This window comes from Pararge aegeria, chromosome 19 (genome assembly GCF_905163445.1).
Source record: "Pararge aegeria chromosome 19, ilParAegt1.1, whole genome shotgun sequence".
Taxonomy (NCBI): domain Eukaryota; kingdom Metazoa; phylum Arthropoda; class Insecta; order Lepidoptera; family Nymphalidae; genus Pararge; species Pararge aegeria.
Window position 1 is genome coordinate 7570490 of NC_053198.1, and position 14114 is coordinate 7584603.

At 35.4% G+C, this 14114-nt stretch overlaps 1 protein-coding gene across 2 annotated transcripts in view; it reads left to right on the plus strand.

Annotated features, from left to right (window-relative positions):
• The window catches only part of LOC120632089 (serine/threonine-protein phosphatase 2A 56 kDa regulatory subunit gamma isoform-like), a 73657-nt gene that overhangs the window by 21667 nt on the left and 37876 nt on the right, over positions 1 to 14114 (plus strand). For both annotated transcript variants that reach the window (XM_039901878.1, XM_039901877.1), the window contains exon 2: positions 3003 to 3177. In XM_039901878.1, the coding sequence (XP_039757812.1) occupies positions 3003 to 3177 (175 nt within the window). The remainder of the gene's footprint in view (positions 1 to 3002; positions 3178 to 14114) is intronic.

A 14114-nucleotide genomic window follows, 5' to 3' on the forward strand; every position in this document is an offset into this window, starting at 1 on the left:
GTAAAAAAAAACCGTTATTGGCGTCTGTTGCTTGGGTAGAGTTACGTTTTCACTTTTTTTCAGCCAATTTACAGACACGAGTCTTGATGTGATTGGACATTTCTTGCCTGGACAGCCAGTGTCTGTCCGTTGTGGTGATGAGCTGTGTCTTCAAATATTTTTGTCATATTATCTTTACTTAAGTACGACGGCCGATTGGCGCAGTGGGCAGCGGACCCTGCTCTCGGAGTCCAAGGCCGTAGATTCGATTCCCACAACTGGAAAATCTTTGTCTGATGAACATGGATGTTTTTCAGTGTCTGGGGGTTTATATGTGTATATTATAAGTATTTATTTATATTATTCATAAAAATATTCATTAGTCATCTTAGTAGCCGAAACACAAGCTACGCTTACTTTGGGGCTAGATGGCGATGTGTGTATTGTCGTATTATATCTATTTATTTAAATATATGAAATGGAGCCTGTTTAAGTTTCCTTTAAATTTTGTTGTATGAAAAGTTATTAGATTTCAGTAAAAATAGCCAACGGTAATACGTGAATCCTAAAATCTAACACTTTTAAATTAGATTTTAAAAAGGTGGGGTATATATTCCTCCCGAATTATATTTAAAGTAAAAGAAAAACTTCTCATAATTACATTCCTTTAGAAAATTATTTCTAAACGGACGGTTTGCATACACTAGAATTCTGCATGGATCGTCAAATACCATTTTTTGCCCATGGACTTCCACAGAAAAAAAAATTTCGACTTCACTTTCGGGGGGCCGAGTTCGAATTCGCTATTATATCTTTTCTAAGTTATGTGCGTTTTAAGTAATTAAAATATTATATTATCACTTGCTTCAACGGTGAAGGACCTGCATGCCTGAGAGTGTTCTTAAAGGTGTGCGGAGTCCACAAATTAGCACTGCGCCAGCGTGGTGGACTACTGCTTTAATCCCTTCTAATTGTGGGAGGAGAATCATGCCCTGTAGTGGACTGGCAATGGGTCGATATGATAATGATGAATAGATATGTAATTTTTTAAAAGTCTAATTCCAAAAGTGCTCAAAAGTTAATTAAACTGTTCTTCTCATATTTCACTACAAAATAATGTTTGCCTTAACTTCGTTTCCGTACACCAGCGAAATTGCTAAAGCCAATACTAATCCCATTACCTCTAGTTGAAGCTAGGTACCTCATAGTGATCCTATTTCGTTGTGGAAATCCCAAGGATTCACGTAGATACGCGGACTAATCGCCATTAATTATTATTTGTAAGTGTTTTCGAAGGCCAAAGCTATAAATAGCATTTTCTTGTTTGTTCTTTCGGCTCCTAGTAGGAGTCTAATCCGGCTTATTTGTTAAAATTTATAACGCCTTTACAGCAAGTATTTTCCACATTTATTTTGCTTGGTTTTATCTTTTGCTCATCTGATTGTCTGGATTAAAAGCGAACTCAAGAAACAGTGATCTCGAATCCCGAGATCTAGAACTCTCAATTCCAGCTAGCAATTAGAGGATTAGCGTTGTCCAACATTCGTGCCTTGGATTTCACGTTGAACCTCCAAACCAATTTGTTATCACATGATAACTAATCGTTAAAAGCTTACCAACTCTGGCAGAAACTATAATTGTGGCTTTGTGACGAGAGTGGAGAGCTGCTTGGCCTTGAGAACGAACCTATGATATTTCCCCATCCTTTCAACTACGTCACTGACTTTTAATTAAGGAGCTTTTCTATGGTAAGATTAAGATATTTTCGAATGCAATCTTTACTGGTGGATCGCTTCCATTGCTTAAAGTAGTATTGTTTTGGAAAATTACACTTTTATATGTAATATGTTACTGTCCCTTAAATAAAACAAAGTCGACAATACTAAAATAATATTGCTAAAGGCGAAGGTAGTATTACTATAAATAAAATAAAATGGGAATAAAATAATAGGACTAAGTATTTCAAAGTCGGTTCATATTAAAAGATAGTAAATGATTTATGCTTTTTAACTCTACTCATCACGTTTTTAAATAACTACCAGAATTCGTCATCATCATTTTAATTCCCGATAGCTGAGAACAAGCCTCACTAAAAATGAAAGATACCATCCTTTCTCGCTGCTGCAGTGCGGACTTTATTGATTATCATCGCCTTCGCGCGACTTCGTCCGCGTACAAATTCTGATTTAAAATTTGTCCCATACAAAATTTTTAGTCTACAACCCAAATAAAAAAACAGACACACTATTACATTTACAATATTAGTATTGAATATCTGAATCGATTTCTACTTGCGATTGCGACGAAATTAATAATTTATGAGCAATTCTGCTTCTACGCATTCGCGGCTATAAACTTGCAAAAAAAATATATTTTTGTACTAGAGCATTTACCTTGTGCTTCGTAATTGCTTTGTTTATCGTTTCCCACGTTATAAAGTACCCTAAATCACTCCTTGCTCACCTGCTCGAATGAAAAGCCTTGCGAAGTCCTCTAAACTATCTATAAAAAAGCCATCAAAATCGGTTTAGATGTTTCAAATATTAGATTATATCCAAAATAGGATATATGAGATTTGGCGTTTAAATAATTAATAAATGAGCTTGATCAGATCAGTAATAACTGCATCAAATTGGTTAATCCCAGATATTAACTTTAGTTTTAATTTAATATAGGTTACCTAAGTTAGCTATATGAAAAATGAAATTACCACATGAAAATAAATTAGCTATTTATTCAATGTTAGATCTTCGATCAAATAAACTTGATCTTTATCAACTTAAGTAATATACTATTTGGTATTGCAATTATTCTTGCTCTTCATGGATCAATGTGAAAGTAAATTTCCTAAAATATTTTTTCTTGCAAACTTTGTTTAGGTATATCTCCTAAATTTTTTCCTTATTTTCGTTTAAATTATTGTAATACTCTATCGGCTTAGTTTTATTTTCCTTATAAAGGAATACTATAATATATGAAATATATAATTTATGATAGTAAAAGTACTGTTTTCTTGCCGCCAGAGTCCAGACAAGCCCGTCCTGGGCACCCGGCCGCCGCCACCCGCGGCTATTGTGCCCAAATCCGTCGACGGGCCGCGGCCCCCCGGGTGGAATGGTCAGCCACGGAGGCACGGCTCCAGTCGCTTTAGTGTGCACAGTCACAATCAAGAGCTCGTCAAACTACCGCCTATTAAAGGTAAGGACACTGTAGTTGTTAGTTATATTCTTGTATCACGTTGACATCTGTGCCGATTGTCTAGTCGATAGCATGTCCAACTACGGATCATGAGGTCAAAATATCTTTAGGAGTAAATGATCATTATTATCCGCAACATGGATGGATTGGTTTCCCCGGGATAAAAACATGCAAATTTCCGGCTCGTTGTTATCCCTCAGTAAAAAAGACACGTTGACATACATAGTCAAAGTCAAAGTCAAAGTAAAAAATATCTTTATTCAAGTAGGCCCATAGGTGGCACTTTTCATGCGTACATAAGAATTACACGGTAGTGAGATACATACGACATTAATAATATTAGCATGTTAAAATGAAATCATAGATGAATGAGCGAGCATTAGAGAGCGTAGTTCGTTAAATGGTGTCAGCAGCGTCGCGCGAATTAGCCTGTAGCAGTCTGTCCATAATAAGGCTAGTTTATGTAAAATGGCTTATCAAGTATGATGCTTAGGTTGAATTTAGCTAATATTTTGTCTGATCTTACTTAAAATAACACAAACCGTTCAGTGAGGTAATGATTCATCACCACTCTTCAAGAGAATTTGTCTTATTAACAGTGTTGAGGAAGTGAACCTTTTGTATCCGTCAACAGGTAAAATTTTTTTTACAAAACACTGCTAAAAATGTACCTATTTTTAATTACAAAATGAAGCAAAGGGAGGTAACAAAACCCCGGAACTTGTTTACGCCAGAGGGTTCTTGTTCTCGTTAGCAAATTAATTAGAAGAAACAATAATTGTGAGGAATAGTTTAATAGTTTGTTAACTTTGGGATTTATCACCATCATCAGCATTATAAACCCATTACCTGCCCACTTAAAGGCACGGATATCCTCTCAGAATGAGAAGGGTTTCGACCGTTTCCCGCCATGCTGGCCAAGTGCAGATTGGTAGAATTCATGACATTTTCGCGCCATGGAGAACTATCAGGCATGTAGATTTTCTCACGAAGGAAGCAAGTAGCAAGTGATATTTTAAAACGGTCACAACTCCATAGCTACTACGTACTACATGCGTACTACGTAGGTAGGTACGCGTCAGGGATCGGACTCAGTCAGTAAAAAGAAGGCCAAAAGACATAAAGGTTTTTTATAGTCGATCTTTGGACAGCAAAATTTATTAACTTTAAGTTTCGGCTATTTTTTCATAAGAAATCTGGAGGATTTTCCTCAGTTGGGTGATATTACGCTTGAAAAATCAGCCCTCATAGAATATCAAATGAACAAAGCAAGCTGAATCAAATATTAAATCGTGAACGAAGGAACTGTTGTGAGTAAACATTGCACAAGTTGACTTCCGAAAAGGTGCGAATGCCTTCAATTTAATAGTAGTTTTCATGAGACTTAGCTACGTTTTTTATACATACTCTACTAGATTTATTCGTGTTAATAAACAAATATTATTTAACGTAAAACATTGACTATTTTTTTTTTACCTTCGTAAAGCAAGTCGCGCAGTGCATAATCCGTCTGAGATTTGCTCAAGAACGGTCTCGCTGCTAAGCCGTTTAAAAAATTACACTTTTTTTAACCACTGTGCATTTTTGGGATACAAAGTATAGTGAGTATATCCTTATCCTATCTTTGTGCCAAATTCCATCAAGATCGGTGTAGGCTGAACAAATCATAGATAAATGAACAGACATACGGAAAATATTTCACATTAAACATTACTTACTACGGCTTCATCTTACCTGCTACATTCACTCCGTTATACAATTTACTGCTAATCATTCAGAGATGTGTGACTTAGAAGTAGCACGAAAAAATAGTCGATAATGTTTTTAATTCCGGCTGCCGCATAGTAGGTATAATGACGGAATTATCTTCTATGGAATACCCATTGGTAGATCTAGGCATTAGTGCTGACATAAAAAATAATGGTACTTATTTGCGTACATTTTTACACAATGAATAGCAGGGGAAACGGAACTACTCATATAAAAACAATGCAAGGGATGTTGTATAAACCGGGACAAGCGCACGCCACTTCAAGAAACGGGGCGAGTGTTGCTCACATCAACCGTAAAGTTAATATAAAATCTTTATATACTCATATATTTGTTTGGTAAGCGCCTATCAATACATTTAAAATACGGAAGGTTATCAACAAATTACAATTTCAAAGTACAATAACAGTTAATTCCTAAAAATATGCGACAACTGAACATCCTGTATTGCGTTGCTCAATGGACGTTCGTGGCATTAACTTACCGCATTTTTAAACTACCTGCTTTGTTATCCACTTAAGGTTTTTTGTAAATAGCAATAGCTACATTAATATTAAAGTTATAGGATATAGGTTTAAATAACATTGTTAGTTAATATTAAAATATATTAATAGTACCTACCTGCCTACGTACTACCAATTTTAAACTTCCGATGTATCTACCTAATTATATTGAGGGAATTTTCTTTATATGGAATATCTTGATTGATGTAGTGAGTAGGTGGGTGTTAACTAATTTCTTTAGATGTTACCTTTTGTCGACGGCACGGTGGTGTACTGTAAAATTCGTAAGAATTTATGATTACACCATAATAGTTTCAAGTCTACTTGTGAATTTTGGTTAATAAATTTTTATATTATGATAAGAAAAAAAATATAGATTTATTAATATACGTATAATGAGGCTTTTCTTTGAAACAGTTATTTTTCCGTATGCGTTTGTGTGTGAAAAACACTATAGTAGCAGGGCTGTAATTTATTTCTGGCGTATGTACAGACGGCGTATCTAGCGTTACCATGGACACTGCCCGACTTGGTAAGCTTCTTGATTTAGCTCTGTAAATTTTATATTCCGTACCGTGTTTTATTTTTAATTTTATTTTTATTATGTATAGACTAAGGTTTTGGCATGGATGAAGCAGTCGCAAACACGTCTGTGAGCACACAGGGTCCCCCTGAAAACCAGCGCTGCAGCTCACTGCGGCTTCTTGCTGAGGCGGAACCCTATTTGTCCACATGTTAGATATATTTTTGTATACAATTGTAAGAGATTTTGTGGGCAAATATAAATTTCATTTCATTTCATTTTAATGATAGCTCTATTTATTTGGCATCCAAATAGGGTTTTTTGAAATGTTAATATAAAATGTTAACATGACAATCAACAAAATTGAACTTAACGTGAGCGAAGCCTTGGTTAAAATCTAGTCAAATGATTTGAAGGATTGTGATATTAATTAGAATACACCTTACTTTTCAAGTAACCCTGACTTTTAGTATACAGGAAACCGATGGTTATATAAGAGGTACTTATCTTAACTTTAAACAAGAAATTCCCCTTGCTCCAGTTTTACTTGTGACGTGTATTCGACGTACTTATTTTTTGTAGTCGCGCCTTTTCCAACTGTGCACTTGGTTCCACTTCCTTTGCTATTTAAAGCATTTTTTTGCTTCGTCAAGCTCACTCATAAAGCCTTTGTTTCTTAAAAGTTAGGTTATTCTGAATCCTTGAATTATAATATTTCCGAGAATATTCCTTGGTCCATTTCTAGAAGTAGTAGTAGTAGTATGTTTACTACAGCACTATAGCATCATCGTGTACGTTCATCACTTATATCGATAGAGTGCATTGCTGGACATAGATATTAGGCTTCTGTTTCATAATTAGTTATCTGTGTAAGATGATTTATGTTCAATCTATGCATCTGTCTATGACAGGTTCAATATGTTCAGTGGAATCTAAAATCTGTAAGTTTAAGACAATAAATGTCCTGTGATTTGACTACTTGTTTTTCTTAAATAGTTATAATAAAATAGCGTCCATTTATACCGTGAGGTTTTTAGGAGAGGTGATCGAGGCCAGCCTTTGCTGCGTTTTCCGTTGCAATATTGCCACCATTAAAGTTCTTTCCTATTCCATTAAATTAACTAATTCATTCTATTAAAATGTATTTACTTAACTCAGTGCGAATTAGTATTTGTAACACTTAATATTATAATTTGCATACAGAAATAATATTTCAACATTTTATTGCAGAATTAACCTACATTATCTGTTAGATTCCTAAAAAAAATTCATACTAGATTGTTAGACGCCCATTAAACTAAGAATTTAGAATGTATCAATGAATCTTAATTAATTTCTTTAATTTCAACCGGTTATCTTACCAATAATATAGAGAATTATCATTGATAAATTTCTCCGTGATAGAAATATTTTTGGGCCCGAGATTCGTTTCTATCCTAAACCATTCATCCATAGTTTACGTCAAAAATATCTTTATATAGAACATTTGCTACATTGAACTAGCAAATTCTAGGTAGTATGCACGCGTTACATCAAATACTAGGATGCAAGTTTAGAAAGCAGTGGAGTGATGTCACGTTTTTCTGTAGTTCCATCGTATAAATTTATGCGTCAATATTATTTAACGAGCTGCTTCACGCGGTTTCTCCCGCGTTAACGATATTTTCTACACCGGTACAACCTTACTCATAGTCGTAAACTCCCCAGGCGCGTTTTAAGCTATGGTAGAAAACCTCCTGGTCGCAACTCTGTACTGCAAAGATATCCTACCGAAAGGCGCGGTCAAGAGCTATTTATTATTATACCGTTTAATTAGCATATTTGATAAAACTACGTAGCCAAAGTAAATGGAATTTTATACAATTTATTCGAAGGCATTCTTTACCAAGTAAAATTAGTTATTATTGTGATTCGTGACATGATCGGATTCGATTTCAGTATGCAACGATAGAGGTAACTTGACAATTTTACCAATCCAGAAAACTTACTGAATTTTATGGTCATTTATTTATTACCTGGCCTAAAATAAAATATATTGTTATCGCTTATCGATCACTAATAAAAAGTAGTTTTCGATGTATACGCTGTGAAAAACTACATATACATAATTATTAGGTTAATTTGACCCCATAAAGCAGTACTCAGCACTTTAAGGCAAATCGCCAAAGAAACGACGATGAAATCTGTGCAATGGACATTTTTTTTTAAGGTGTAGTTGAGCTATTTTACGGGTAGTAGAGCGTTTTGTGACAGAGCTCCTCCGGGAAAGTGCTACCACCATGCTCAGTCTCCGAACCTTGAACTGCTGAGTAGCATTGTTGCAGGCCTGTGTTCCCGTCTAAAAAGCATGGTTCCCTTGCTGAAAATCTACTTCTCATATTGGTGGACACAGGGCAGCGCTTTGTAGGGCGTGTTCCTGCAAGGTGTTGCCCTGTTTATAGGCGATGGTTTTCCACTTACCATCAAGTAGGCCATCTGCTTGGTCATTCTAATAAATGAAGGGAGCTGAAACGATAATACTATCCAACATACACTTAAACTCAAACATCATCCGTAGCCTATTAATGTCCCACTGCTGGGTATAGGCTCGTCTCTCATGAGAGATACGGTTTTAGATAATAGATCCACCACTCTCATCCAATGCGGGATTGTGGGCTTTAACGTTTACTTCCACAAAGTGATAATAATCGGAACCAACGGCTTCACGTGTTCACCGAGGCACGGGAGATGACATCGCCTACTTCCTAACTCCGTGCTGGTACCAAAATTTTTTTAATAGAAAATACACAATATTTATGGAAATAGGCCAGACCCGGGATACGAACCCAGGACCTCGTGGTCCGTACTTGAAAATGCTAACAACTAGACCAACGAGGCAGTCAAACTTAAAGTTAAGTAACTTAGGTTAAAGTTTCAAATAGACTCCGCGCCCACTTACACAATACTTGTACTCGTTACTTCGAGTATCAAGTAGGTTGTGCAAGTGGTCACGCGAGCGTGGCATGCTCCGTATTGATTTGCATGGATGTCGCCAAATCTTCACCGTTATATGGAAGCACGTAAGGAAGCATAAAAATATAGATAGATTAGTTACCTACTTGTTATATTAGTTGAAAATTAAAATGCAGCAAGGAAATATAATCCCTATCCCTACTTCCCCACTACTATTATAAAAGTCAATGTAAGTTTGTTTGTTACACTTTCACGCAAAAACTACTTAACCGATCCTCATGAAACTTTGTACACATATTCTTGGAAGTGTTAGAAGTAATATAGGATACTTTTTATCCCGACATTATTCTCGGTTCCTTTGGGAGAGGGGATGAAAGTGTTTGACGACTTTACGCTATAACTCCGACAAATTATAACCGATTTAAATAATTATTTTTGTTCTATAGAGGTTATAATATGTGTTTAATTTTGCCCAAACTTTGTGTAGATCTGATGAATGTGGTTGGATATAGAGGACAGAACTCCTCAGCGGACAGCAGTAAACCCCTCATTTAAAGCTTAGCGATACTGAATAGTTTAAATTTTAATAAAACTACAACTAAATTGAATGCCATTTCAAAAAACAAAAACAAACGCAGACGAAGTCGCGGGCAACAGCTAGTAAATTATAAATTAATTTATACTTTAAGCTGAAATAAGCGGTCAAGCTTATCAAAATTAAGCTTAATTTGCTATACTCCGCGAAAAGCAGGAGAATCTGTGTGGTGTAATTTATAATTTCTTCAATCCTGATACTCCACACTAAACAGATCTTCGGCAATATACCCTCTACGCACGTTTCGCTCCGAAACCGGAGCATCCTCAGGAGATGTTGACTTTACAATGACTTTTCTTAACAATTATTCATTGTAAAGTCAACATTTATAAATAACAGAACAGAAATTATAAATAACACCATATAGATTCTCCTGCTTTTCGCGGAGTATAGCAAATTAAGCTTAATTTTGATAATATATCATGGATTTCCGCAAAGTAACGCCTGCTTCTATCCAAGCGGTCAAGACTTTAGAGCACTTAAAATATAATTATTACTAGCATCATCATCATTAGCAACCCAAAAGCGGCCTACTTCAGAGCGCGGGCCTCCGAATGGGTAGGTTTCAGGCCGTAGTCAACAACGCTGACCAATTCTGGATGCTATCCTTCCTAATATTACAAATGAGGAAGTTAGTAACTAGGTTCTTCCTAACTAAATAACCAATGATATTGATTTTTGGCATAGAGTTAGTTGAAAGCTAGGAGAGTACTAAGAGATCCTTTTATGCTAGCAAAGTCAACAGGCAACAGCTAGTTGTAAATTTTATAAAGAATTCTCAGGCATACAGGTTTCCTCGCAATATTAATAATCCTTTAACATTAAAGCATGTGATATGCAAATGCATTAGAGTAAGTCCAGTGGCGTGCATAGCGGGTATGCACAGGGTATGCAGATGATATAAGATGAAGAAAATCTCCAGTACAAGTTATAAAAAACTTTAGTATAGGCATTGTAAGAAGAAGTATAAAACGCCTAAGTATTTATAGCTCGTACTGGAGATTAACTTTTTATTTATTTATTTTTATTAGAACTACCAACAACAACTACAACTATTACATGAATTATAGTTATGAATAAAGCTAGCCTTAGGTTACTAATGACACATAGTTTCACTTATAGGTAGTCAGAGCATGCACTGGTTAGTATGTACGATAACTCACTTTTATACAAGCATTATTAAAAGATATGTATATTTATAATAATAAAATTTTAACTGATGTGTGATGTGTGTGTGTGCCTACATGAATAAAGAAATTATGAATTTGAATTTGAAATAGAAACTTACATTACCAATGTTTATATTTAAGGAACTTAGAAAACAAAGTTGGGGTACCTAATTATCAGATTACGAGTCACCTTCTAGCGAAGTGCCAAACGTTTTAATAATTTTGGTTTTAAATTTTCCTAATATGTTTAACAAATCAATACACTCACTTTTAGCACTAAATTCATTATACAACCTACTTAGCCCAGGTATTAAGGAGTGGTGGCCGAGACTAGAACTTGATTTTATATCATCTGCATACCCTGTGCATACCCTCTATGCACGCCACTGGGAGTAACTACGTATGGTCAATAAATCTGTAAATTCATAGTATATCCAATGTGTAATTGCTTAAAACGCACATAGCTCCGCAAAGTTAGGGGCCGAGTGCTATCCCCAGCACGCTATCGAACTCGGACCAACTGGAAGTAAGAACTAACTTTGAACCACTAAGCTATCACCGCGTACAAGGACAGCATACAATTGATATTCTTCCAAAAAGCTTCCAAATTCCGCCACTGCTCATGTACTCGTAGGTGACTTATAAACTATCCTGAGCCCTTATAATACTATATGTAATAAATAAATTAAGTAAATACAAATAAGTATCTATAGAAACGCGGCTTTTAAAGGTTGTCTGTCATTTCTCATGGAAGGATAAACTTCGTAATTTGATTGTCATTTCGCTTCTGATAACTATACAAAATAAATAATAAGATACACAATACAAAATATTTCTGACCATAAAGCCACATCAGGCCGGCAGATAAGGTTTCCACGTTCCGTTCTAACTTCTAGCCATCACATAAAAGAACATAGAAAGTTCAAATAAAATAGACTCAGCATTAATACGTTCATAACGATCTCTTCCGGAAAACCTTTAGGGCTTTGGGAGTTATTAAAACCTTTACGTTGTGGGAGTTTGGTTCTACATAATGTACTGAACTGTTAGTAGCCAATTTTGAAAACATGTGAATGAACGAGACAGTCGGCACGTCTGTTCAAGGCGGTGATTGTGTCAATATAGTAGGTACTTCCACGGGGCAATAAATATTCCGTTCCGTCCAATCTAAGTTCCTCTGTTGCCATTAATCTTGAAGCTCTTGTGGAGAGTTAAAGGGTTTATGTTTTCCGTATCGGCTATTTCAGAAATACTTAATTAAATGTGAAGCTAAAAGTTTCAAAATTTATCGACTTTCGCGTTCTCTAATTGTAAGGTGATTAACCTAAAGACGTAAAATAAAGGCAGACAATTCTTTTGCCAAATAGACGTAGTAGTTTTTTATTGTTCTCCTGCCAGTTTTTAGTATCTTCTTCCCAGACCCACAGAAATGTGATCTGTGATGGGAAGAAGTTATAATCCTTTTTTATGTATTTGTAGTCCTCAGAAGAATTTTATAAGATATCTTTGTCAATAAAACGTGCCTATAATATACAGCATAAGGTGTTATCGCGGCACTTTTACTTCCTCAGCTCTTACAACTTTAATACTCAACAAGTTCCTTATTAAAAAAATAATATACACGAAGGTCGAACACAACCAATTTTCACTTTCTAAAATGATGCGAATACTATCACAAAGGATGAGAAAGGATTCTGATACCTCCCATTAATGCAAATCTGTTCAGAAATTTTCAGGCTATTGAGAAAGTTAGGTAAGAACAAAGAAACACAAACATAAATGAAACCTGAAAACAGGAAACTCCTATTTTGGGAAATCTTGTAGGTAAGTACCATAATTACAAAACTGCCGAAAATAACGCCAAGATAACAGTCGACATGACCATGTACTGTTAAAGCCACACCGTAGTCAAAGCCAAATTTATCGTTTCAGTTGCGACGTTTAGGGTTTTCTTGATATAATACTGTGGAAGTTCCTGTTCTTTACGGATTTGTAACTTCTAAACATTAAGGTTTTTAATTCCAACCATAGTAAAATATTGTGAGATACATTGATAAATTTATAGGGTGAACCCTATTGCAAAATCTTGTGAACTTAATTGAAGATTTAAAAGCAATCTTTTTTTTACACTACTGAATCACTACACAACAAGACTTCTGCACTTACGAATATATGTTACGTAGAGAAATTTTTTATCACACCACACTTTTCAGTTTTGTATCTTAAGTGCTATGAAATTTATGTGAATTATTTGTATTAAAATTTTCTTCCGTGATTAACATTTTTTTCGGATTACATTTGTCATTCTTTGTTTTACCTCTTTACCCTTCAACTGATAACGAAACTCCTCCATTGTAAGTGTCAGATAAATGAAGTCATCTAACAAAGCTAATTTCGCTGAGAGGCCAATTATGCCTTTTATCATAATTATTGCGGTCTGACCTTAGTTGTTAAACAGAGCTGCGCAAACATCTTAACCGCAAATATTAAGTTACACTAGTTTTTTTTTGCATTTCCCATTATTATCTTGTAAAAGAGTAGGTACCTATATAGGTTATCAACGATCTTCAAATGTTAGATTGAATTATATAAGTTATTTAACCGTCGCGGTCGACCCTGCCTGCTTAGATCCACTGGTGGGAGCCCAAGACCGGTGAGAAAAAGGGGACTTTCTGATAGGGGCGTATGCTACTTAGTTCCTGCGACCAAGAAGGTCGCTTGAGAAAGTCTTTCCTTAGGGTTCAGGTGATACCTCTTTTAAAGAGGTCTTCTTGTAGCTTGAGTAACTATTGGGTCCAGTGTCGGAAAGTGTAGTGCTGGTGACGGTATTAGATGGGACTTATGGAATCAATTAATGAGTCATAAAAGGCGGAAAATATAGGCAGCTCAAGATCGTGGTTTGCAAATCTCTATAAATCAACTATTGTTGCAAAAAATCTGTACGGTTTTTAAAAGACTGCTTACCTTAAATGCGAACAAAACCCGTGTTGCCAATTATTGTAAATGCCTATATGACACATATTGTTACATTAATTAGGTCATCCAACAGCTCGTATCGCCACAGGCGCCTAATTATATCTTGTTCTTAATCAGGGCCGGGGATTATTCTTTGTTTGATATTACTGGATGTCTTAACCATGATGTAGAGATATTATATATCACAAATTCTGTAAATTTTCAAGAAGCATTTGAGTTAAAATTAAATAATAAAACGTAGCAATACGATCGATGTCAAACTTGAGAATGTGTCGAAATTGCGTAGTAAAGTTGATAAAATATGACCACTGAGAAACGTTTTTTTCATACGATATCAATTACTATTAAAAGGCATCTATCGTTTTAACCCCGACGCAAAAACGGGAGAGTGTTATAAGTTCTGACGTGTATGAGTGTATCTGGGGCATAGTTGCTTTTGAATGGATAAA